We start from the raw sequence: 27287 nt of genomic DNA, 5'->3' as shown, positions 1-27287 counted from the left end.
CTTCTTCATAGTAGGCCAGAAGTATCCAGTTCTTAGAATCCTGGAGAATAATGCTCTGCCCCCTGTAGGGTTGCCACAATCTCCTTCATGGAAATCTTTCAGCACTTCTTGGATCTTGGATCCTTCGATGCACCTTAAATATTGACCTGCAAGGGATTTCTTATATAGCATATTATGTACAATAGTATATTGGGATACCTTGGCTTTAAAATCTTTGGGTTCTCTTCTTTTGGGATTTCTCCATCTTGGATATACTTCATTATTGTAAGGATCCAAGATGAATGATCAAGAGGATGATCCTCAACATCCATGTGTAGATTCCCATCTACTTCCATTGCTTGGCTTTCCTCAATTGCAGGGGATAGAACGTGGATGATAGGAATGTTTATGTTCTCTGGGAGCTTCAAAGCTGAAGCTAGGTTTGCTAAGGCATTGGCCCCAGCATTTTCTTCTCTTGGTACCTACGTAATGTTAAAATAATCGAAGGATCTTGCAAGATCCTTTACTATATCTAAATATTTAATTAATTTCTCACATTTGACTGCATATGAGCCATTAAAGTGATTAGCAATTAATAATGAATCTACAAAAATTTGAAGATACATAATTCTCATACCTTTGGCTAGTTGTATACCTGTGATAAGTGCCTCATATTCTGGCTCGTTGTTAGTGGCCTGGAATTTACAAGCTATCGAATGGGGTAGTATGTCCCCCTGTCGCCCAATCCTGTTCCTTTGACATTTGAGGCTCCGTCATTGAAGAGTGTCCAAGGATCCTTGGTCTCTTCAAGCTGTTGAACTTCAAGATTGGCTTATTCTTCTATGTCACTACTGAAATCAGCCACAAAGTCTACTAGTGCCTGTGACTTAATCGCATTTCTAGGCTCATATTGAATATCATACGCACTTAGTTTCACAGCCCACTTGGCCATTCTACCTAACATTTCCAGTTTTCTAAGGACATTCTTTATGGGATAACTAGTTTTTACAATATAGTATAAGTTTCAAAATAATGTCTTAACTTAGTTGAAGCCATGATTAGGGCAAATAAGTTTTTCTATGTGGGAGTACCTGGACTCGGCATCTAGGAGACATTTACTACATTGTAAATAGGATGTTGGTTACCTTCGTGATCCTTTACCAAGACTGCACTTAAAGCAGTGAGGAAAACGGCTAGATAAAGGTCAATGGTTCTCCATCTACAGGTTTCATCAAAGCGGGGGCCGAGGATAAGTAGTCCTTTAGAGCGGTGAGACCATCCTCATGTTCTCCGTCCACTCGAATTTCTTGTTTTTCCTTAGGATGTCATAGAAATCTTTACATTTTTCTGAGGATTTTGATATGAACTTGTTAAGTGCTGCCACCTTTCCTGTTAATCTTTGTACCTCTTTGACGTTTGTTGGGGACTTGAGATTTAAGATAGCCTGAATCTGCTCTCGACTTGCTTCTATCCCCCTTTTGGTTACCAAATACCCAAGGAATTTTCTGGCCTTGACACCAAATACACGTTTAGCAGGATTCAGCTTCATGTTGTATTTGTCAAGGATGTCAAACGCTGCTTCCAAATCCTTGAGGTGATCTTCCGCCTTCTTTGATTTTACCACCATGTCATCGATGTAGACTTCCATGGTATCTCCTAATTGTTCTTTGAACCACATATTGACTAGCCTTTGATATGTAGCACCTGCATTTCTAAGACCAAACGGCACAGCAATATAACAATATATACCCGTAGGGGTTATAAATGTTGTGTCCTCTTGATCAGATGGTTCCATCTGGATTTGTTGAAATCCTGACGAAGCATCCATAAAGATCAACATTTCATGCCCTGCAGTAGCATCTACCATGGAGTCAATGTGGGGAAGAGGGAAAGGATCCTTGGGACATGTCTTATTGAAATCAGTAAAATCGACACATACCCTCCACTTTCTGTTTTTCTTTTGAACTACAACCACATTGGCTAACCATTTTGGATATTTTACTTCCCTAATCATACCTGCCTTTAGTAGTTTCTGTACCTCTTCAAGGATGATCGCGTTTCTTTCCAGAGCAAATTTCCTCCTTTTTTGATGAATAGGCCTGAAAGAAGGATCAATTCCAAGTTTATGGGTAATAACATCTTTAGATCTTCGTGCTTCCACGCAAAGGTTGACTTTCTTCGTTGTAAGAAGGATACTAGATCCTTCTTAATGGACTCTTGTATTTCAACACCTATTAGGACTTTGACGTCAGGATCCTCTGGGTGCATGACCACTTCCTTAGAGTCTTGTTCCCTAGTCTCCAAGACATTTCTTCTCACTGTTTCTAATTGCTATGCTTCCCTCAGCTTTTTCGTAGGCTTCATTGAAGAAGTATAGCAATCCTTAGCGTCTTGCTGGTCGCTTTCGATCTTCGCTATTCCCCATGAGGTAGGCAGCTTTACACATTGATGGTAAGTAGAGGGAACTGCCTTCATTTCGTGTATCCAAAACCTGCCAAGAATAACATTGCAACAAGACAAGGAATTGATAACACAAAATTTTTTAATAGAATTTACTCCCTCTATTTATATGGATAGTTTGATGTCCCCCAATATATTATTCGTTTCCCCACTGAACACTACAAGAACAGAGGATCATGGGACAATTTCTGACTCTGGGATATTCATCCTTCTAAGTACTTCCAATTGGATGATGTTAACTGAACTTCCTCCATCAATGAGTATCCTGCGAACATAATGGTTAGAAATAAATAATGTAATAACTAAACCGTCGTGGTGAGGATCCTAGACATTGACTCGATCATCCTCATCGAAGGAGATAACTCTTTGCCCGGATGTTGTAGAGGTCCTGATCGGTCTTTCACCATTCTCCAATTTGCATTATTTGGCGTACTTCTTTGTGGCTAAATACGAAGTTCCGCACATATCAGATCCTCCGAAGATCATGTTGATAACTTGAGCATCTAGGGGAGGTGGAACAGCCTTTTCCGGGACTGGTTTAGGATCCTAGGTCCTGGACTTTTTTCTTCCGAACGGCTCCTTAAGTTAACCCTTGCTGAGGAGGTAGCTTTTCTCCTTTCTCAAGGCTATGCAATCTTCTGTCATTTGGCCAAAGTCTTCGTGGAAGGCACACCATTTCGATTTGTCTTTAGGGGGTGGTGCCTTCTCATTTTTCCTTAGTCATCTTGCTTTGTCACCCAAGTTCCTAACAGCAAGCATTACCCCTCCGATATCTATAGAGAAGCAGTAATCAGATATTCTTGGGCAATAATCATCATCTTCTTCTTCTCCCACAGCATTGATCTTCTGGCCATTCGGTTTATTGTATAGTTTGAAGTTATTGTTTTTAAAGTAGGGTCCTTGTTTCTTGTCATGAGATTCATTTTTCGCCGGAGTGTTCAGTTGATCTTGTATTCTTTGATTCTCCTCCAACCTGATGATTCTTAAAGCTCTGTTTAGAACTTCATCTAAATTCTTGCAAGGGGTCATCACAAGATCTTTATAAAATGGAGAGTCCTTTTGTAATCCCATCTTGAATGCCTCAACAGCTGTCAGGACATCCAAATTTGGAATTTCCAAGGCCTCTCTTCCAAACCTAGTAAGGAACTACCTAAAAGGTTCCCTACGAGGTTGGATGACTCTATATAAATCACTAGTTAATTTTTCAAAGGATCTACTGCATGAAAACTGACTAATAAACAGGTTGATCAAATGAGAAAAGGAAGTAATAGAATAAGGAGAAAGACTTAGCAGCCATTTAAGGGCGGATCCAGTGAGGGTTGAGCCAAAGCCCTTACACAAGCAAGCTTCTTTCAACCTCTCCAGGATTGGGTTCATTTCCATTCTCTCATGGTATAAGGCTACATGTTCCTCAGGATCCATGGATCCATCATATAACTTCATGCTAGGAGCGGTGAAGCGCTTTGGTATTTCAGCATCACAAATTGGTGGAGCGAATCTGGATATGTTATGGCTTCCTACTGGTAGCTCTAGAATAGGTTTGATGACTCCTGGTACACTCGATATCATATCCTTGAGCTTTTGTAGCTCACGGGCTATGGTTTGATTGATCCCGGTATCCTGCACACCACCATGACTAGTGCCAAAAGATAAATTATCATAAATGTTACCTTTTGCGTGATCAAAATATCTCGCTCCATAGCTGCGTCTGGAATACACTGTTTCAGCATCAAGAGTTGGTTCAGCGGGAGCAGTGGTTTGCATGGGTATGAAGTCACCTTCATGGACCTCCAGTGGTCTGGACCGTGGTTCCTTCAAAGGTTCCTTCCCATAAGTAGGGTAGAATTCTGGGCGTTAATGGATGATGGATTCTGTTTGGAAACCCATGGATCCTGGTTGAATGATGGAGGATCCTTGACGGAAATCTGAGGGTCCAGATTGGAAGGCCGAGGATCCTTGTGAATGGTAATTGGAGGATCTCAAGTGTTGACCTGATGATCCTTGTTGAAGGATAGATAATCCTTGCGCGTGCTGGTCAGAGTATCTCTTCTAGAAGAGGTCAGAGGATCCCTGCTAAGGATAAGTGGATGTTGGACACCTTTGACCGGTGAAATCCGGAGTGCTGAAGTCAAGCATTTTTGGCATGATGGGACTTGTGTCTTCAGTAGTCTTCTTAGTTCTCTTGATTTTCTCGATCTCGTTGAGGATCCTCTGGTTGGTCTTATTCTGGTACTCCATATAGTTCTTCATTTGTGAACACAAAACAGAAACATCATTGTTAGCAGTTACCATTTGGGAGACAATAGTGGATTTTGGTCTAGAAAAAACAACAGCCTCCTTCTTCGGAGCAACAGTTGTGGGCTTTTGTGGCTTCGTAGAGCTAGGTAATGGTGGTAAAGCCATTTGAGCTGAGACACTTGAAGCAGCGGTTATGGGAACAACTTTTCCTTGAGAGGCCATTGAGTGAGTGATAGTAGGGATTGAATAAAGGTAAGGATTTTTTGTGATCAAAGCACTAAAGGCCCCACGGTGGGCACGAAATTGTTTTGGTCAAAACTCGGTCTAAGGATCAAATAACCAAATTCGTGTGTGAGGATTGGTGATTGTACAAACAAAGATGATCAAAGTAATAATTGTAAAGGTTGAACAACAAGATTTACACAAGGAAAAGCCTTCGGTAACTATTATCCCGCCAACATAAAAACCTCGGGTAGTGAAAACTATCACTACCGATTATATTGAACTTGAAAAGATACAAATGGTGGAATTATAGCCGATCGTGAGTACAAAGTGTTTGCTATAAGTTCTTAGTGCTAAAATGTTGTATGTGTTGATCAGCTATAACTCGATATATATACAAGGAAATACAACGGCTAATAATCAACTAAGCTACAATCTCGGCCACGTTCGCTTTATTTTTTCAACTTGACCGTTTAAGAGCTTGGACGAGAAGAGAAGACTAGGTAAATATCTCATCCGCAAGAATAGGGATTCCAGTAAGCACATGTTATACCTACAAAAAAATAGATTAAAATATAATCGAAGTCGACTGCTGAGGATCCTTCAACTACTCAGGATCCTTAGTCCTGGTAACAGCTGCCACAGACAACCAATTTATGAGGATCAAGAATTCTGGTCCCAACAATTGAGAATACTACTAAAATTGACATAGGGGGACATACTACCCCATTCAATAGCTTGTGATTTCCAGGCCACTAACAATGAAGCAGAATACGAGGCACTCATTGCAGGTATACAACTAGCCAAAGTCAAAGGTGAAAAGTTAGTTAAATATTTAGATATAGTTAAGGATCTTGCTGGATCCTTCGATTATTTCAATATAACACAGGTACCAAGAGAAGAAAATGTCGGGGCTGATGCCTTAGCAAACCTAGCTTCAACCTTGAAGCTCCCTGAGAATACAAAAATTCCCATTATTCATGTCTTATCTCCGGCAATCGAGGAATACAAGGCATTGGAAGTAGAAGGGAAGATGCTCATATATCCTGAGGATCATCCTCAGGATCCTTCATCTTGGATCCTTCCAATAATGGTGTACATCCGAAAGAGAAAAATCCCGGAAGGCGAAAACCCCAGGGCTTTCAAAGCCAAGGTATCACAATATACTATTATACATGATATGCTATACAAGAAATCCCTTGCAGGTTCATACTTAAAATGCATAGAAGAATCCGAGATCCAGGAAGTACTAAAGGATTTCCATGAAGGAGATTGTGTCAATCATAAAGGGGCCAGAGCATTATCCTCCAGGATCCTAAGGACTGGATACTTCTGGCCTACTATGAAGAAAGATGCTATGTAATACTCAAGGAAGTGCAATGCTTGTCAGAGGCATGGCAACATCCTACATCAGCTGGCAGAACCCATATACCCCATTATCTCCTCATGGCCATTCATGAAATGGGGAATGGACATAGTGGGCAAACTCCCTACAGCTCCAGGGGGAAAGTCTTTATGTTAGCTATGACAGATTATTTCCTAAATTGATTGAAGCTGAGGCATTTCCTCAAGTTAGGGAGAAGGAAGTTATATCCTTTATTAAGCGTAATATTATTACTAGATTTGGTATCCCTTCTGAAATTATTTGTGATAATGGTTCCCAATTTATTGGGAAAAGAACTACTAACTTTTGTGAAAGCTGGGGAATTAAGATGATCACTTCAACTCCTGTCCATCCACAAGCAAATGGCCAAGCAAAATCAAGCAACAAAATCATCATCAACAACTTGAAGAAGAAGCTTGGAATAAAGAAAGGCAAATGGCTGAGGAACTACCCTACGTGCTTTGGGCAGATAGGACAACTCCAAAGAATGCCACAGGATAAACACCGTTCTCATTAGTCTTTGAAGCAGCAGTGATCCCCACCAAAATGGTGTATCCAGCAGCCAGAACAAGCATCCATGATCCTCAGATGAATGAAGAGAATCTTGTCCAAGACCTAGATACCGTAGAAGAACTTAGAGATCAAGCAAGGTTTAGGATGGCAGCTTACCAACAGAAGATAGCCGGTGCATGCTACAAAAATATCAGAATCAAAAGGTTTCAAGTTGGGGATTTACTTCTTCGAAAGGCTTTTCAAAATACAACTAATTTTGCTGATGGAAAATTAGCACCCAAATGGGAAGGGCCTCCTTACTTGATTGAATCCGAAGTTGGAAAGGGGGGCATATCGTTTGATGAATATGAAGGGTGACATGCTCCCAAGGGCTTGAAAAGCAATTCATCTAAAAAAAATATTTTTGTTGATCAGGATCCTGGATCCTAGTCAGTCACTTCAGTCCAATAATTGGTAAAATTTTACTTTATGTCCATATAAATTATGTTAGATTTTTGTTTTGTCAAGTTGCAGAAATGCCGAGCAATAGGGCCCTCAAGTGGAAAAAACAGGTTGGCCAACTCTCTTCTAAGTTTAATTGGCCTTGTCGCCAGGTTTATAAAGTGTTCACCTTATCTCTTGAATTAGGGTTTTGACACCCTCGCCTAGAGCGCACGATTATCCGGGTATGATTGGAGGCTGTGGGACCAGTACACTATATGTGGCTGACAATTTCATGGCTAAAAATCATATATTGGATCCTACGATTTAAATGGTAGATATACACAAGTTAAGGTCAACGCCGGGTTAGGCTCGTCACCACGTCAAATTGGGCCAATGCCATGGATCGGCTCATCGCCCGTATTTTATTGGGCTTGTCCCACGTTTTATTGGGCTTATCCCCATGTTTTATTGGGCTTGTCCCCATATTTTATTGGGCTTATCCCCACATTTCTTTGGGCTTGTCCCCACGTTTTATTGGGCTTGTCCCCGAGATGGTTGGATTTAGATCCAACTTTTCTAATTATAATGTTCTCTTTTGGTTACTTATTTGAACAGGTAAGCAATTCAAGAAGTACTATAAGGATTTAAGATCCTCTATCCTAGCAACACAGAAGACAAAACGAAAACCAAAAGAGTTATATTATCAACTAGCAAACCAAAAGTTGACCCGGGCTTCTCCAGCAACAGGTGTACCATCCACCCGGGTCAAGCCTTTACAAAGATTATCGTATGTCTATGCAGAAATTAAAAAGACAAAGGCGGTTAAGACTTCATCCCCAAAAAGCTGAGGATCCCTCCACCATAACCACCTTTGATAATTGTCTTTAGGATCATCGATCCTGAGAATTACTACTACTATTGTTCGAACATAAACCACCAACAAAAACCATTAAAACATCATAAAAAATGGGCTCCGGCCTTGTCTTCATATCCATCGTCACCCATTTCCCCGCTCATTCCTTCACCACGCTACCATCACCATCACCAACATCCTTGATCCCCACCTATCGCCGGAATAGTGTTTTTAATCTGGAATGAAGAATGGCTATAAGGGATAATAATGAGTCAACAGGAAATGGTCACATCATTTTCTCTCTAGCGATTGCGATTCAAATTCTAAAGATAAACATAACAGCTGCTATCCATTCACACCTATTATGTTTGGGGGCAATTGTTGGAACCAGGATTCTTGATCCTTGTAGATAAGCTATTCTTGATGACTGTTTCCAGGAATAAAGATCCTTTATGGATAAAGGATCCTCAACAGTTAATGCCTAGCTAAAGACTTGGTCAAAGCAATGAAGATTGTAGACGTTGGAAGGAGTTACAACTCATTTGTAACAATGATATACAAGTCATAACCGCTCCAAGATTCTCTCCATGACAATTAATGATCTTTATGGCTAGTTATTATTTAATTATCCTTCTTGTAACTATATATAGGAGTTAACACATAGCATAATGAGAATCCTACTAGCAAACACTTTATACTCACGATCAGCTATAATCTCACCTTTTGTAATCTTTTCAAGTTCAATATAATCGGTAGTGATAGCTTTCACTACCCGAGGTTTTTATGTCGGCGGGATACTAGTTACCAAGGGCTTTTCCTCGTATAAATCTCGTTGTTCATCTTTTAGAATTGTCATTTTACTCATATTATTCATACAAGCATCAATCCTCACAAACTAATTTGGTTACTTGATCCTTAAACCGATTTTTGACCAAAACATGAACTATGGCTGAACAGATAACACGTAGAGCATACTTAGAATTCTCAACGAGATCACTTACACTTTGTGCTCACACTCAGCCTTAGTTCCAATCGTTGTAATTATTTTTCAAGTATAATATAATTAGTAGTGATAGTTTTCACTACCCAAGGCTTTTGTGCCGGAGGTATACTAATTGCCAAGGGCTTTCCTCGTATAAAACCCATTCATCCTTTACATTGATTACTTTTTTCATTTCATTCATACAAGCATCAAACCTCACATACGAATTTGGTAATTTGATCTTTAAACCGATTTTTAACCAAAACAGTATCCTGGCATGGTTTTTCTTTATCTCTTCAATTTCTTTAAATAGCTTTAGGTTGGTCTTTTCTTGCTGCTCCATATGAGCTTTTACCTGTTTCATCAAAGAGAGAATATCATTGTTAGAAATAACAAGGTCTACCCGTGTAAAGCTTCCCGAGTATGTTGGAAGATCTCCTCTAGGCTGAGTGTTTTTCTTCGGAATTGGCGGAGGACCAGGGTTGAAGTTTGGAGCAGTGCTGGTTACAGGAGCAAAAACGGAACTAGTTTTTGTATGTGAAGACATGATGAAGGGATGAAAGTGATCGAGGACGACGTAAATGTTTTGAAAAACTGAAGCACGATTGCCCCACTGTGGGCGCCAAATTGTTTTGGGTAAAAATCAACAAGAGTAATTCCGTAACAAAATTAGTAAGTGAGGTTAGGTGCTTGATAAAAATGAACATAAATGCACTGACACAAATATTTTTTTCGAGGAAAAGCTCGTTATCCTGAGGATAACAAGTAAAAAACCTGGGCGGTGAAAACTATCACCGCCAGATTATTAAGTAATGAAAGAAATACAATTGTTGGAGCTTTCGATCTGGACTGGGTGTTACAATGATTGCAAGAATATATCTAAGTATCGAGTGTATGTGTTGTATTTTTTTTAGTACAGTTATCGGCTCAATTTATACAAGAAATAAACTAACAATATCTCCTAAAAATCAGGAAAACCTAGACTAAATCAAATGCAGCCGTTATTCTCCATGATGCACGTTGCTTAAGTGGTTGTTAAGAGTAGACTGAGTCTTCGGGAAGACATGTAGAATGTTACTTGACTTGCTAACATTAAAGAACGGAGATTGAATTGTTAGTACGATAATATATTAAGGATACCTGTCGTTATGCAGGATACTGCGTCCTGAAGTTATCCTGAATACAGAGCAATTTAAGATACGAAAAATCCAGCGTATAACATAGTTGATCCTGAAAGTTTTATAGGCAACTGGAAGAGAAGTCATGATGAAGTGCACCAGAAAACCATCACTGATCTCCACATCTAATCCCTTCATGAGCCATGTCGTTCATCATCATAATGTGTCCACAAATGCCACTTATTCCATTATACTTGGTAGTCACTAACTTGAGAATAAAAGTACAAGAATGCGCCTTAAACGTTCCTTTGAATTGCTCCTCCACGTAAGCCAAATAGGTTTTAGCGTTTTCAAGGTCTAGAATGGCTCCTCTTAATGGCATGCTAATGGAGTTTTTTATAAGCATTATAGACATGTGGTTACACTTCTTTCATTTTTTGAATGATGAGTGTTGAGCAGGAGTGCTTTCAGCGGTTAGTGCTAGAGGTTCAGCCTCGATTAGAGCATAGTTGAAATCTAGAAAGGTGAGATTAAGCATGAGAGAGTCCTGCCAGACATCAAAGTTATCTCCAGTTAATTGTGTGATTCCACCAGTTTGGAGCTGTTAATGGAAATTAGATGAGAATATTAAGATACTAAACTAGAAGAAACTTAGAGTGATCTAGGGACAAATTAAACTAAGACAGCCATAGATAAGGACAATTTTATAATTATGAAGCTGTGATAATAAATTTCTATTAATAAAATCAAACTAATAGACTATATTAATTAAAATTCTACTTAAACAAATAATATATCACATTTGGATAGAAATGACATTTAAATCATGTTAGGCAAAACTAACAAGGCTTGTAATTAGACTTGAACGATAAGGTAGATGTAGCATATCACTTTTGGGCAGAAATGATACATCAAAATTCAATCAAGTTAAGGCTTTTATGTTTTGTAAAATTTTTTATAAGATTTAATTGTTGACAAAACATTGAATTAGTTAATAAGAAGCCACATACAACTCTCTGTTGTACCACGCCCTCAAATTATGCTTGTTTCCCCTTTTTCCTTATCATAACAAGTCTTTGTGAAAGAACTCCGGTAAGAAGAAAAAAAGCGTTACGAAACCCTCCTGGCCGGCCTAACTCTTGGCCTTTAAAGATCCCCTTTTATTAAATTTATGACATTATAATTACTGATCAATAAAATAAATACTGGTAACAAGGGGAGTATCAAATTATTTTATTGTAAAAAAAATCATTTATTTATGGTTGTCAATTAATTAAAAAATTCATGTCGAAAACACGACAAGAACTGTTGATCAAAAAAGTGCAGTATGATTTTTTTGTTCATTTTTTTTTTTTTTAAATAATTAAAATTAGTAGGCAAGTCTTCATCATTTCTTTTTATTGGGGCACATGAAACTTAAAACTGTGTTAGAGCCATGATATGTAAAGTAGTTAAACGAGTCATATTCATGTCTAATACATGTGTTAAGTGTGTCATGTTATATGTTAAACACGATAAAACCCGAACAGACAACCGTTTCAGTTCTTTTGAAAGAAGAAGAAGAACTCAATCCCAAACATAACAAAAATATGTTTAGTTTAGTTATAAGACAGAATTACAAATTTTGTCCTTTAAAATAAGACGAATTACGGTTCGTGTCCTTTTCTAAGTTTCCTTGCAGGCGGTGTACTTTAAACTTTTTTTTCCTACAAGTTATGTCCTTTACGCTAACTGGGTTAGAAAAACTCTGTTAAATCCCATCACGTGAGAAGCATGTGAGGGTAGTTTTGTCTTTTTGCCTACCCTTCTTCTTCTTCTTCTTCATGTCATTCACAGGCGCTGTTATCAGAACCTACTTTATTATGGTTTCAAGCTTTAACGTCTCAGTAGTTTCACACCACCTTGAAATCTCGGAAGCTGCCGGCATCACATCATGAGGCTCTTCAAGATCCCCAATCTCCGAACACTGAATCACCAAACCACTCGAGGTCAGTCCACCCTACAGTCGCCACACATAACCCCGTTATCCCTTCACGAATCCATCACTTCTTCTCAGTGGCATTTCGTCGAACACTTGGCAGACACCCTCACACCCACCACAATCTCCACCACCCTTCACAACCTCCGCTCACACCCACCTCTAGTCCTCAAATTCACCCAATATTTCAAACACCATCATCAATCACCATCATCAATCACCAACCAATTCTCCATCAGAGGCTAAGAAAAATCCACCCTAAACACCCCCGCCGGACTCACCACCACCACCACCGGAATCAATAGCCATGAGTGGTGGCCGGAAAACCGACTGTAGCCGCTGCTGTACACCCCCTAAACACCCCCGCCGTAGATGCTGGTGGCCGGAAAACCGACAATAGCCATGGTTTAGATTCAAGAAAATAAACCCTTTTGGATTCAAGACAACAAATTTCCAAACAAATCACAATGGTTTTTGTTGTTTGATTTTGTTTTTTTCTGTTAAAGGTTGTGGATTCTGTAGATTTGTCACTAGGGTTCCGCTTAATCGGAACTAGGGTTTGAAATTTGGGGCTTTTTTTCCGGGTTTGATTCCGGTGACAAATCACGTGAGGGCATTTAACTGAGTTTTTCTAACCCAGTTAGCGTAAAGGACATAACGTGTAGAAAAAAAAAGTTTAAAGTACACCGCCTGCAAGGAAACTTAGAAAAGGACACGAACCGTAATTCGTCTTATTTTAAAGGACAAAATTTGTAATTCTGTCTAGTTATAAAGACGAGCAAAGTTGAAGGCCAATAATTGTAACTTCCAGAAAAAGGTTTCTTACAATTGGGGGTTGCAGTTTAACGATGAATGAATCCATTGATTTCGTTTGATGCCGTGTGACAGGTGACAACTGAACCAATTAAGCATCCCCAATCCTATCGCTTCGTTAAAACAAACAAGAAAAGAAAAGAAAGATTATCTATCTTATCGGGGATTTCAAATTCAATCCAGAAGATATTATTATTATTATTATGTTGCAACAACGACCCCGTAGAAGGTGCGAAGGCACAGCCATGGGCGTCATCGGTCTCGATCTTCGTCCTGGTCTCGGAATCGGTCCTTTTTCTCTCGGTAACTTTTAATTCACCTATCAATTAGGAATTGGGTTTTGGTTAGATTCACTCTTGGGCATCTTTTGGGTTATTGAAGCTTTGTTTTGTTTCGATTGCTGGGTTTGTTTTAGGCATGCCTATATGTGAAGCTTTTGCGCAAATCGAGCAGCAACCCAGCATATATGACGTCGTTCATGTGAAGTACTTTGATGAGGTTTAGTAATTTGGGATAGTTATACCACTTGTAAGTTGTCTTAATACTCAATAAAGTGTTTTGGCATGATCACACAGGATCCGTTAAAGCTGGATGTTGTTATAAGCTTCCCCGATCATGGTTTTCATCTCCGGTTTGATCCATGGTCTCAGGTATTGCTTATATGTTTTCCTCAATAATGTTATTTTACAGTTGACCATAAATAATATTATTTTCAGAGGCTTCGTCTTATTGAGATTTTCGATGTCAAACGTCTTCAAATGCGCTATGCAACATCACTTATCGGGTGAGTGTCATTTACCGACCCATTTTTTTCTAGTTTTATGATCTAATCTAAACTAGACTTTTTTTTATTATTATTTTCAGAGGTCCGTCGACTCCTGCTACTTTTGTAGCTGTTTATGCTGTTTTTGGGCCAACATTTCCTGGAATTTATGATAAAGATCGAGGCGTCTACACTCTTTTCTATCCTGTAAGATTATATTATATTGTTCTCAATCGTATCGTTGTTTCTTTAAATCTCATATTAGGTTTCTTTAATTGCAGGGGCTATCATTTGCTTTTCCGATTCCCTCTCAGTATACAGACTGTTGCCATAACGGGGAAGGTATAAGTTTTTCCTTTGTTAATATTTGTGACTTGATTCCCTTTGTTGATGCTAGTTTTTATACATTGATTATGAAAGCTGAATTGCCATTGGAGTTTCCTGACGGGACAACTCCAGTAACGTGTCGTGTATGCATATACGACAGCTCAACTGATAGTAAAGTTGGTGTGGGATCATTGATGAACAAAGCTTCTGCTCCTCCGCTGCCGGCTGGCAGTCTCTACATGGAAGAAGTTCATGTTAAGGTTTGATTACTTGATTCATGTTTTCTTTTAGGCAATTGTTTTATGGAACTATTATCACTGGTGCGACGGTTGTAGGTGGCGATTTAGATTCAAGGTGGCAAAATTTTGCGGATTGTTGCAAAAATTGTGTAACAGGCCAAAATGGTTTGGGTTGAAACATTTTATTTTGAGTATGGGTCAGGCTGGTATGGGTTGACCCGTGAATCCCTTGTCTGCCTTTTTTTAAGAATGCTTTCCACGAACATAAGTTGAAGCTTTGAATATAAACGGTTAGGAGGTTGTGTCTTTAATCTTGTATGCTTTAAAAAAAAATTGGGCGGCCTGTTTGACTCGTTCTTTTGCTAGCTAAATATATAACTGTGATAAAAACTGTTAGGATTAAACGCACACACGAAACCGAACACACACGAAAGCAATAAACGAACACGAGGATTTAACGTGGTTCGGTCTAAACTGACCTACGTCCATGGGTGGCAACTAGGTATATCTTTATTGAGTGACCAAATATTACAACTACATAATGTTGTTTATATAGAGACTGAACTAGGGTTAGTAAATTATTATGCAAGAAATCTAAACCGGGCCGGGCTTGGGCCCGACCGCCCACACCCGTCTCCTCTTTTGACTTCATATAATAAACCGGGCCAACAAGGCCTACGAACCCAACAATCTCCCACTCGGAGGCCTTGAGTACTCTCGTCTGCACTCCTGATTGTACTTCTGTAATCTGAACATTAAACTTCTTCTAGTTGCCACCGCCTTCTCATCAATTAACCTGAAGGCCCGTTGAAGCTCCCCGGAGCTCCAACACGTCAGTCACGGCTGAAACTGCCCCTGACCCATTCTCTGTCCCTACCGGCTCCCACTGTAACGAACTACCGGATCCTGAGATAACCTGAGAACAAACACTCTCCATATTCAGCAAGTAATTCATTGGAGAGACTTTTACAGCTGGAATACTGGTTTTCTTAATCCACTGTCGACCTGGAACTGTAACTGAAACACGACCTGTGCTCCCACTGTCACGATGTCCCCCAACTGATTTAACCTTCCTAGCTCGTTCATCCTGAATCTTCACTTTGGCTCTGGGTTTGTTACTTGTAAAACGAACCTTCTTCTGCCCACGAGATTCTGTGAACCGGATTTTGTCTTTCACCAAAACTGGATCCACTCCTTTCGATGACATATCGACCATATACAACGAACCCATTTTCTTGCCACGAGCAACAACGAGATTCCCTTTGACTACTTTCCACTGCCCATTCCCGAACTTAACATTGTGCCCCTGGTCATCCAACTGCCCAACTGAAATCAAACGTTTCTTCAAACTTGGAATAACCCTCACGTCTTTCAAAGTCCAAGAAGTACCGGCTGAAGTTATCAAATCAACGTCTCCCATACCCGTAACCTCTAAAATATCATCATTCGCTAGTCGAACCTTTCCAAAATCCCCAAATTTAAGATTCTTCATCGTTTCACTACAGTGAGTGGCATGAAACGATGCACCAGAATCCATCACCCAAGCATCAACGCTACTCTCAACACTACAAACCAAAGCCTCATCACTACTGACCCCGTCATCTGTGTCGTCTTCTGTAACGTTCACCTCTTTCTTACCATTCGGACACTGATTCCTGAAGTGTCCTTTTTCTTTACAACCCCAACATTCAATATCCTTACGAGTCTTAGACTGACTCCTCTTCCTGCTCCCACTGCCTCGCTGTTTCCCCCTACCTCTACCTTCTGTGACTAGCATATTGCCTGATGATTCACCTGAACTTCTGCGTCTTGAATCTTCTCCCAGAATCAGATCTCGAATCCCATCGAAAGTAATATTTGTAGACGAACTACAAACTGCAGTCACTGTTTGCGACCAACTGTCGGGCAAAGAGGATAATAACAAGAGGCCTTGAACTTCATCATCAAACTTAATGTCAACTGACACTAAGCGGGACAAGATCGAATTAAGATTATTGATATGAGTTGTAACTGACCCACCCTCTTTCATTCTTGTTGTCACTAGCTCTCGGATAAGATAGACTTTATTCGCTGCCGAAGGCTTCTCATACATGTTGGATAGTGCGTCCATCATACCACGGGCTGTGGTTTCTTTCATGACGTTAAACGCCACATCTTCCGACAACGACAATGTAATACAAGCCCTAGCTTTCTTGTCTAACTTCTTCCAATCTGCTTCTGACAACTTTTCTGGTTTTTCATCCTCAAACACTACATCCAAGTCTTTCTGACAAAGTAGTGCCTCAATCTGCATCTTCCACCAACCGAACTTCTGTCCGTCAAACTTCTGTATCGAAAACTTTCCGTCTTCTGCCATGGCAATGACTAAAACGAAAAACTGGATAAAACAGAGACAGACACAGCAACACGAGCCTGAACTTAACGACTGTTCTACTGAACTCTGTTAAAAATCAACCTATTTAAACCGCAGCGGAAATACGAACTGTAAATCAGAAACTGAAATTTTAAACTGAAACGATAAAACCTGACAAACGCGGTTGGCAACTGGTTATCCGTTTCTTTAACGCTTCTTCTGACTTGACAACTGTTTTTCAACAAAAATAGGATCTTGATTCAAACTTTCATGTCTCGTACTATGCTTCACCGGAGCTGATCAGAAAAAACGAACCAGCAGCTGCGGAACCCTAATCAGCGGCGGCGGGACTGTAGCGGGGGTGGCGGTACTGTAGCGGGGGTGGCGGTACTGTAGCGGCGGCGCGGTACTGTAGCGGCGGCGCGGTACTGTAGCGGCGGCGCGGTACTGTAGCGGCGGCAGCGGTACTGTAGCAGCGGCGGCGGAACTGTAGCAGCGGAGCAGCGGCGGCGGAACCCTAGCGCAGTAGGGTGGCGGCGGCTGGATGATTTGGCGGCGACTCGGCTGGTTCAACGTGTTCTTCGCGTGATCTGAACCTAAGCTCTAGATACCACTTGTTAGGATTAAACGCACACACGAAACCGAACACACACGAAAGCAATAAACGAACACGGGGATTTAACGTGGTTCGGTCTAAACTGACCTACGTCCATGGGTGGCAACTAGGTATATCTTTATTGAGTGACCAAATATTACAAGTACATAATGTTTATATAGAGACTGAACTAGGGTTAGTAAATTATTATGCAAGAAATCTAAACCGGGCCGGGCTTGGGCCCGACCGCCCACACCCGTCTCCTCTTTTGACTTCATATAATAAACCGGGCCAACAAGGCCTACGAACCCAACAAAAACAACCCAAGTCGGCCCACTAACACATTTTCCCCACTTGAGATAAAAAGAACTCAAATTGATCCATTAACACATTTGACCCGCTTGAGGTAAAAACAACCCAAATTGATCCATTAACACATTTGACCCGTTTGAGATAAAAGCAAATAACACATTTGACCTGTTTGAGCAAAAACAAAACAACCAAAATCGGCTCATGTTCATTTTCTCTGTTTTTTCGTTTATTCTTTTTCAGCTAGGGGAAGAATTATGGTTTACTGTAGGTGGTCAGCGCATCCCCTTTGGTGCTTCTCCACAGGTACTGCCAGCTGTACCTTTTTAAGAAGATTATTTCACATATAGTTTTAATCATTTCTTAATGATTATATATTATTTCACATGAAGGATGTGTGGACAGAACTAGGCCGACCTGATGGAATCCATCAAAAACAGGTTCTTTTCAACTCTTCACGTTCGAAATCACAAGTATTGTTAGCACAAATACACAATGCATTGTATAAATAATGTACATGTGGCGGTGCCAGGTAGACCAAATGGTAATTCACTCTGCTTCCGACCCACGCCCCAAAACAACTCTATGTGGGGATTACTTTTATAATTACTTTGCTCGCGGCTTCGACATATTATTTGACGGCCAGGTACTTTTCAAATTTCTTATTTAGACATTTTTAGAATAATAATTGCTGATGCAATAATAATATGAATGCGTTAATTGGAATCTTCAGACTCATAAGATCAAAAAGTTTGTTCTGCACACAAATTATCCGGGCCATGCTGACTTTAATTCTTACATCAAGTGCAATTTCGTTGTACATGCTGCAGAATGTAAGTGATATTATTATTGTTATTGTTATTGTTATTGTTATTGTTATTATCGTCACACAAAGTTTCGGTTCGATTTTGTGGAAACGTAACTAACGTCTTTGTTCTTGTTTTAAACCGTAGTGGACGGTGCATATCATCAAGATATGAATTCTTCTAAAAGCAGCATTACACCTGCCACAAAGTGGGAGCTAGTGAAGGTCAACATGAACTACCAAATCACCCCTACTTTGAAGTTTTCTTTAAATAAAATGTAGCTTGTATAAAAAACAAAGTTGTATTAAATATGAAATAGACTGTGAGAACCTGTTAGTGATAACTAATAATTGCTGATAGTAGGAAGGTTTAATGGCTTAAAACTTATTATTATTATTTTTGGTTTTGTTTTCTTTGTAGGAGATTCTTGGAGATTGTGGGCGAGCAGCTATTCAAACACAAGGGTCTACAAGCAATCCATTTGGATCAACTTTTGTCTACGGGTACCAAAATGTTGCTTTTGAGGTAAATTCAATATATTCTTGTTTGTATTAATTTTTTTTTTCCGGTTATTCTATACTGGTTGTGTTGGTATGTAGGTAATGAAGAATGGGTATATTGCAACAGTGACTCTTTTTCAGTCATTCTAAGTTGTTCATGGTACTTATATTTGATCTGTTTATTGTTTTTAAATTGGTTTTTGGGGTGTGAAGTATCTTCTTTACTTGTTTCTGAATTATTGTTTTGCAGGATGTATGGATTTGATGATATGGTTTGTATAGTTGGTCCAAGAAAGATGAAAGTTGTGCAGTATTAATTTGGAGATTTGACATTCTCTCTTATGCCCTTTAGTTCTTGTAATGATGTCAACAGTCTATATTGTTTCTCAAAAGTTGAAACTGAAAGTTCATGGGGATCTTTTATAACATTTATATATCTTCTTTCTGCTTGTGGTAGTTCGAACTAAGGGAGTAAACGAGTCGTTTTGATCACTAGCATAAACCAGAATGATGCTTCCTGTTACCCATTTGTTTTTCTAGTTATATAGATTTCTTTTTTTATGATAAATAGGAATTTTTTGTGTTTGCTTATTTTAAGCCGTTCATCATCGTTCTGAGTTTAGACTCATGAGGAGCATAAGTTAATACAAAACTTGTTAGATGGAAAACTGGACATGGGCAGGCTATAAACAACTAATCTGCATCATCAACCGCCAAAACTTTTTGAAATTACAAGGAGTCAGACATCATTGTATGTAAGTATATATAAATAACCTTTGTTACTTGAGCTTTTAATGTCAATTTTAGCTTTATAATCACTCTTTCTAAATCTTCCTAAACAATTGTCTCTCCGTAAGTCGTAACCAGCTAGACTACAACGGATCCGTGTTTGTTGCTATCTTCACATTTTTATAATGTAAAGCTAATTTCAATCTTTTACTGTGGATTGTTCCTTTGAGATATATCACAGGCACTTGTGCCAATCTGCTTGTAGGGTGTTCGTTTTGATCACCTCTGGTTTAGTAACTGAAATATTAGGGGAATCATTTTGGTGATTATGTTGAAACTTTCCAACACTTTTGACTTGGTATCTTGTTTAGTGTGACATGCAAATACAAGATTGTTTTGTTTTGCATTTCGGGTGATTGATTGCGTGAATATTGGCATGGACATAAATAGAGGGGCTTGAGAATTTGTTGACATTTAGATGGATGTGGAATAGAATGTTTATGCGTTGTGGAATCATAAGTCTAAATAAATTAAACTAGGTTGTTACCGGCGCGTTGCGCCGGGCTATCTGTTGGTCGGGCGTCATTTCCGTAAGTTGTCTCGTATTCGGTTTGTATCGGCTACGTTCTTTACGGTACCAAAATTAAACCCAAAAAATAATTTCTCAAAATAACGTGTTTAAAACAAATTAAAAAAACAAAACAACATACCACCTTATGTTTTTTTTGCTTGATTCAGTATGAAATCTATTTAAAAAAAAACAAAAAGAAAACACATAAAACAAAAATTCAAAAAATTAACGGCTAAACTGATTTTCAAATATTAAAAAAAAAAGAAACTTAGTGGCTGCCTGATTGGACCAACAACAAAATTACTGTAGCTAGAGGTTTTTGTTTAAATATAGTATAATATTGTTGTAGGAAAGAAAAATTAAATCCGAGAGAAACCCAAATTGTAGTTAGAAATTAGAAAGTTGTCTTTAACGATCTTTTTTCTAATTATTATACTTTCTATTTCTTGTCCTTTTCTTGAAAAAGAAGAGATGGCATCCACCACGAATATATGCACACTAGCTGATATCCACACCAGTCACTAGCACAAATCAAAATTCAATGTGAGTTGTTTCTTGGACCTAATTTTGGTCGGGTAAAAACATTTTTAAAAGCTTTTGAATAATAATGAACGCATCGGAATATAAATTACTTCGAAATATTTTATCACGGTTCGTATGTTTTATCTTTGTCATTCGTACTCTTAGTGTAACAACTTACAAATATAAAAATAGAATGGGGAGTTTTCATCCTATGTTGGTGGAGGAAGAAAATGGAATGATTCCACCTTGATATAAATAAGAAAATAAGTTTTTGTCCTGCATCGCTAGATTACATAACTTGTAAGCCCTTTATAAGGAGAATAGTCCACCTTATAATATTCTTATATGACAAGACGCGCGCACACGGACTTTGATGGCGCATGCCCGCATCGCCGCATGCCGCCTTAGTATTTTTATGGAAAATAAAAGGTTTTAATTTTCTTCCCGTCGTGCTACGCGATTTATATAGGCCTCGTCGTGATACGCGAGGACTTATAGTTATTCGGAAAAATTTTGTGTTCATGGCAATACAAGACAAGTACTTAAGTAACCTATCGTGATACGCGACGTGAAGGTTACTCTGACATGACACGTTGCATGCCACGTGGCATAGCTAGGGCTGGCTCGGCAACCATATAGTCTCATTGCGATATGCGATCAGTTCCAAAATCAGCTATAAAGGGGAGGTGAATCAGACCTTCATTTCGTCGTCCAAAAACATGTTCTCTCTCTCTCTCACGTTCAGTATAATACCTCGATTAGTCGTAACAAATCCAATCGAAAGAAGATTTTATACACGAATCCAAAACTCTGCCTGAACAATGTGAGACTTTGTGCCATCGTGTAAAATTTCTAATCTCGTGATTATCGTTATGATTGTCGGTTTATACTAATCCAAATATACTATATTGCGTTTAACTAGGTGCTTAATACCAAGAAGTTCTTTATTTGTAAACTTTCAAGGTGAGACATTCGAGTTTTTATACAACTCACATTTGTGTGAGACAACTGGTTTTCAATACTGTCATAATGATTTTTAAACTTATTAAACTCATGACTGATAGTCCAAATGCTTTTAAAATATTTTCAAAAGGTTTTATTTACGTTACAGTGATTAAGTCTCTTTAGACTTACGGGATGACTGGATGACTACCACTGGTATTGTGAGGTTTTGTATACAAGGCTTGCCTAATGTACTATTACACGTTACTTATTGGACAAATGTTAGCCAATAAGTAATATAACCACAGTCATAGATACGGTCAAGTGGCAAATACCTTTTGATAATTTGTAAGCAGGTATGTGTAAAAACATCTTAATATTGTAACTGTAAAAACGTGTCGTTTATAAATGAATGTACTCATCAGTATTTCCTGCTGATCAAATAATTTTAAACATGTTTCAGTTGACTTGTTAGAGACACAGGAATGAGGTCTGCGGGCCTTCAGCTTAAATAAGTGGTTTGTCAGCAGAATAAAGAAATATGTTTGTAAATTATGATTTATCCCTATAAAAGTTATGTTTTTACAAAAATGATTTTTATTCTTTGCTTATAAAATAACAATCAAGGTGTTTTTATACTCTTATAAATTTTTCTTAACTACAGTCATGATAAAATTTTCTGCTACTAAATATTTAAATAATAAACACAAATAACACCACTCGATGTTCACAGTTCTCCTCCCGGAGTATAGGGTCGTGACAATAAGATTGTATAATATAACATGATATCGTTGTACGATAATAGTATAATACAACATTTGAGATAAAAATAAAACATAACACATGTGGTGCTTTATATAAATCTTAGGTTTTATTGGACCTAGAAATTTAATTATTAATTGTTAATAAAGAATGTATTTAATCAAAGGAGATATTATGCCATCTTAGTTAAATCTCATATTGTTCATGTATAGGGAACACACGACATAAAATACCACTAATCTATAGATGTGAGGAACTTTATAATTAAACATGATTGAGTAACAATTCAATGCACATATTTCATGTGGAGTTTCCACTCGGGTAATAGAAAACAAATATATGAGCTCCTAACTAGCAAAGTAGATAATATTGGTTAACGTTGGGGGGTAGATGTTATAACCCGTATTAGATTCACTCATTCACTCATATTCTTCTTATTCTTCTTATGACAATAAGGAAAACATAAATCAAGGATGATGAGTTTTAAACCTTAAGCAAATCCCAAATCCTTTCATTCATTAGAGGTATATTTGGTTATAAGAAGGGCTCAGCTTCAAATAGCATCAACACATTTTTGACATATTAAATGTAAGTGAAAGAAAAAGCATCATAGTTAAATATATTTGGATGAGAGCAATCTATAATAATCCATAATAAGTAAACCTTCAAGGATGTTTCACTTGAATAACTAGAAACAAATTTAACTAATTTTTCCTACTAAAATCGTTCACTTAATTTTTTTAAAAGGGGAATCCAGATTATTCTAAGTGTAAAAAAACTATATTAATTATGAGTGTTAGAGCATTCTCATCCGGTTCCCTAAATGTTTGTGAGGGGAGTTTGTAAATTATAGGGTGGGGTTTTCAGTGATTGTGAGTGTAAATTATAAGGTGGAGAGAGAAAATGTAGTGATTTTTTGTAAAATTAGAGAAATGGTAGTGATTTTTTATAAATTATTGGGTGAAGAGAGAAAACTGTAATGAATAACGTAAAAAAAATATTATTTAATTAAACAGAAAAGAGAAATGTAATGTTTTTTAGTGTAATTATAGAGATAGGGATAGGGAACCGCATGATAATGCTCTTAGAGCATTCTCAGTCCATTTTCCATCTTCATCTCTATAATTATATTTAAAACACTATATTTTCTTTTTTATTTTCAATTAAATAATATATTTTTGTACTTTTATCATTATCTTTTCTCTCTCCTTCACTTACAACCAATTTAAAAAACATTATTAAATTATAGAGGTGAATAGTGTGTTTCTTCAAATTTAACCATCAACAGTAACATTTTTTCTCTCATTATCTCACAACCATTTTAAACAATCTCTAAAATATAGGGAACTCGCTCACATAATTTAAAAAACCCATTGAAAATACTCTTACATATAATGTTTGGAAGATGGTTCACCTGGGACCTCACATATTAAGCCGGTGGTCCACACACAATTTCAATTGGAAAGTGCATAATTTTGTTTTCTTATAAAACAAAAGGTTTAATAAATAACAACCATTAATAAATAATCATCCCAATATTCCCATGGGGCAATTTTGTCTCCTCATCATCGCATATCATCCTGAACCATGCTAAACTCCAGAGGCCAGCCATGTCACCAAAGTTATCAATCCACGTGTCACACCCTAATAAGCCAAACCATTCCAGCCTTAAAAATTATATCTTTTCTTACCTCAAATTATAACTATAAATCTTGTTAGCCCAAACACAATTGAGTGGTGTTCAAACCAAACTCATACCGAAAGAGCCTCTTCCTTTTATTTTTTATATTTTCTATTTTTCAAGAAAATAAAAAATGGCCTCAGCATATCTCTTCCCGTCATCACCAGCCATTCTTGATAAGTCTGACTGGGTCAAGGGTCAAGCCCTTCGTCAACCTTCGGTCTCCGTGGTGCGGTTCTGCCCGGGTGCCCCCTCCGCCCTAACCGTCCGTGCCTCTTATGCCGATGAGCTCGTTAAAACCGCGGTACGCGTTTTGTAACTTTTATTTTATTTATCTTTAATTCAAGCATCAAACACTTTTTTATACCACTTTAATATAAATAAGTTCAATAAAGAGCAGCGCTTACGTAAAAAACTTTTATTTTACTGGGTTTTTTTAAAAACAACATTCATAACCTGTTGGACATGGCTAATAAGTTCATTACTTATTTTATAAATTTAGAAAACTATTGCGTCACCGGGCCGAGGAATCCTAGCCATGGACGAGTCAAATGCCACTTGTGGAAAAAGGTTAGCTTCTATCGGTCTTGAGAACACTGAGGCAAACCGCCAGGCTTACCGAACCCTGCTCGTGACCCCACCGGGCCTTGGCAACTACATCTCGGGTGCTATCCTCTTTGAGGAAACCTTATACCAATCGACCGTTGATGACAAAAAGATTGTAGATATCCTTGTTGAGCAGGGGATCGTACCCGGTATCAAGGTTGACAAGGTAATATGCTACAATATAATATAATATAATATATTATAATATTGTTTACTCTTTCTAGCATAGACATGACACGAAAACAAGACATAGGATTTAGAGGTTTGGGTTTAGTCTGTTTTATAAACAGGTTCAGGTTAGTTTCGGGTAGAACCTGCAGACATGTTTGGCTGAAAGGATAGTGTCTGTGTCGAACCTGACCCGTGTATTTGTTTTTTATTGTTTCTAATATGTGTTTATGTAATAACATAAACTATTTGGGTGTTTTTATGAAAAATTTTTATAGTTTGAAAATAAACTGACATAATTTAACAAAGTTGCTTAAAAGAAAATAAAAATAATATATAAATTTTAGATTTTTAAAGTATTAATGTGAAAAAAAAAAAACAAATCAATAAAGTTTCTATTTCAGGTAGAAAGAGTCATTTGTGTCAAACGATTTTAGGGTTCGTGTAGGTTTGACCAGCCAACCTGCAAACACGACATGTATAGCAGCCTTGTATAGACGTGTAGTAGTGTGGGGGTTCACAAGTTGTTGGCTTAAGACCTTGACTTTTGACAGGGTCTAGTTCCGTTGGCTGGCTCGAACGACGAGTCATGGTGCCAAGGGCTTGACGGGCTCGCTTCACGCTCGGCTGCTTACTACCAACAGGGTGCGCGCTTTGCCAAATGGTTAGTACAAGTCAGCCCTCTTTCCTTTTAACTTAAGTCAATACATAAAACTTTAACCTCACTTTGTTAACCTTGCAGGCGTACCGTTGTGAGCATTCCAAATGGGCCATCGGCCCTTGCGGTCAAGGAAGCAGCATGGGGTCTGGCCCGTTACGCTGCAATCTCTCAGGTAAAGACTAGAAACCCTCATTAATGGTCAAACAGTTGACTTTTGTTTAGGCGTGTTTGTAAGTTTTAAGGTTTGGTTTTTTTAGGACAATGGGTTGGTCCCGATTGTGGAGCCCGAGATTTTACTGGATGGTGAACATGGAATCGATAGGACGTTTGAGGTTGCCAAGAAAGTGTGGGCTGAGGTGTTCTTTTACTTAGCTGAGAACAATGTGTTGTTTGAAGGGATCTTGTTGAAGCCAAGCATGGTTACACCCGGAGCCGATTCCAAGGACAAAGCCACACCTCAACAAGTCGCGGATTACACCCTCAAGCTTCTCAAACAAAGAATCCCGCCTGCAGTTCCTGGTATCATGGTAAGTTCCCGTTTCCCTAGTGTGCTTTTGTATGGGATGGTGAAAAAACCTGAACCCGCCCGGAAACCTGAAACATTGGGGACGGGTGTTTTGAGTGTGTGACTGGGTATGAGATTGGTTTTAGAATTGTTTTTATGGTTTAAGACGGGTATGGGATTAGTGATACGCGCTGATTTACTGAATCCTTTTATCTAGATATATGATATGAGGGAGAGGTTCATTACAAGACATTAAATTATTACGAGAAAATAAAGAAAAAAGAAACAAACTTAAATCGTTTAAGTTTATTTTATCAATGGTTCATATTTTTTAGAACTTTTTTATTAGACAGATGTCTATAACATTGTGTTAGGTACTTAAAAAACCATTAAATTAATTTCTTCATGTGTTTTTTTTTTTCCTTTTAAAAATTACGTACACATATCTAGGTGTTACTCTAGACATGATTTGTACATGTTTAGGTTATATAAACAAACGAAACTCATTCATGGTTTTTTAATTTTGGATAGAAGAACAAATATTGTGTTTCAACCATTTTCTTTTACTTTAAAAACTTTAAAGACTGTTTATTTAACTTGTTATTCTTGTTCTCGCAAAAGAAAAATCTTTGTTCAGCCTAGAACCTTCCCCTATGATATAATCTTAAAAATTGTAATAATAGTTAGAAGGCGTAGTTGATTATATAATATTTCAAGTCGCTTCTGAGATGAGTTTAAGATCGCTTATAGACTGGTGTTACCAAAACCCGTCATGTATCTTGGCTCATTGCCATGCCTATGTGCGCATTTTTGTTCATGGTTAAATGGTGTTATGCATGAATGGGTTATAGAGTAAAAGTTAATGATATATGTATGAATTGCAGTTTTTGTCTGGTGGGCAATCTGAGGTGGAAGCTACACTCAACCTGAATGCAATGAACCAAAGCCCAAACCCATGGCACGTGTCATTCTCATATGCTCGGGCCCTACAAAACACTTGCCTCAAGACATGGGGAGGAAGGCCCGAGAATGTGAAGGCGGCTCAGGATGCTTTGCTCCAACGGGCCAGTGCCAACTCCCTTGCTCAGCTCGGGAAATACACAGGCGAGGGTGAGTCCGAGGAGGCCAAAAAGGGAATGTTTGTTAAGGGCTATGTCTACTAAGCCGGTTTGAGTGTTGAGCTTAGAACATGAAAAGAAGTTTTAGTATGTGAAAGTTAAAAAATTTGTATGAACAGCATGGAGACTGCTGCTTTTGTTCATAGCATGTACTTGTAGCAATTGTC

At 38.3% G+C, this 27287-nt stretch overlaps 2 protein-coding genes across 3 annotated transcripts; both read left to right on the top strand.

Annotated features, from left to right (window-relative positions):
* The first annotated feature begins 13145 nt into the window (after positions 1 to 13145).
* Positions 13146 to 19019, top strand: LOC143617802 (PHAF1 protein At3g51130-like). The gene is made up of 14 exons (XM_077090246.1): positions 13146 to 13266; positions 13379 to 13461; positions 13539 to 13613; positions 13680 to 13747; positions 13828 to 13933; positions 14008 to 14068; positions 14147 to 14313; positions 17793 to 17855; positions 17942 to 17989; positions 18082 to 18195; positions 18283 to 18382; positions 18503 to 18579; positions 18776 to 18880; positions 18955 to 19019. Exons 1-14 carry the CDS (start codon positions 13167 to 13169, stop codon positions 19003 to 19005), a joined length of 1218 nt encoding a protein of 405 aa, XP_076946361.1. The 5' UTR covers positions 13146 to 13166; the 3' UTR covers positions 19006 to 19019.
* A 4930-nt stretch (positions 19020 to 23949) lies between these two features.
* Positions 23950 to 27165, top strand: LOC143617803 (fructose-bisphosphate aldolase 1, chloroplastic-like). 2 transcript variants are annotated; one of them, XM_077090248.1, is made up of 7 exons: positions 23950 to 24366; positions 24565 to 24834; positions 25391 to 25500; positions 25579 to 25669; positions 25755 to 26024; positions 26887 to 26957; positions 26993 to 27164. In XM_077090248.1, exons 1-7 carry the CDS (start codon positions 24196 to 24198, stop codon positions 27114 to 27116), a joined length of 1107 nt encoding a protein of 368 aa, XP_076946363.1. In that variant the 5' UTR covers positions 23950 to 24195; the 3' UTR covers positions 27117 to 27164. The 2 variants fall into 2 exon arrangements, with proteins under 2 accessions (XP_076946363.1, XP_076946362.1); XM_077090247.1 differs by having other exon boundaries at positions 26887 to 27165.
* Positions 27166 to 27287: the final 122 nt, after the last annotated feature.

This window comes from Bidens hawaiensis, unplaced genomic scaffold (assembly GCF_021521415.1).
Source record: "Bidens hawaiensis isolate Kalapana, Puna unplaced genomic scaffold, B.hawaiensis_p1.1 tig00058690_1, whole genome shotgun sequence".
In the NCBI taxonomy this organism is placed as follows: Eukaryota; Viridiplantae; Streptophyta; class Magnoliopsida; order Asterales; family Asteraceae; genus Bidens; species Bidens hawaiensis.
This window is presented reverse-complemented; position numbering and strand designations above follow the sequence as displayed.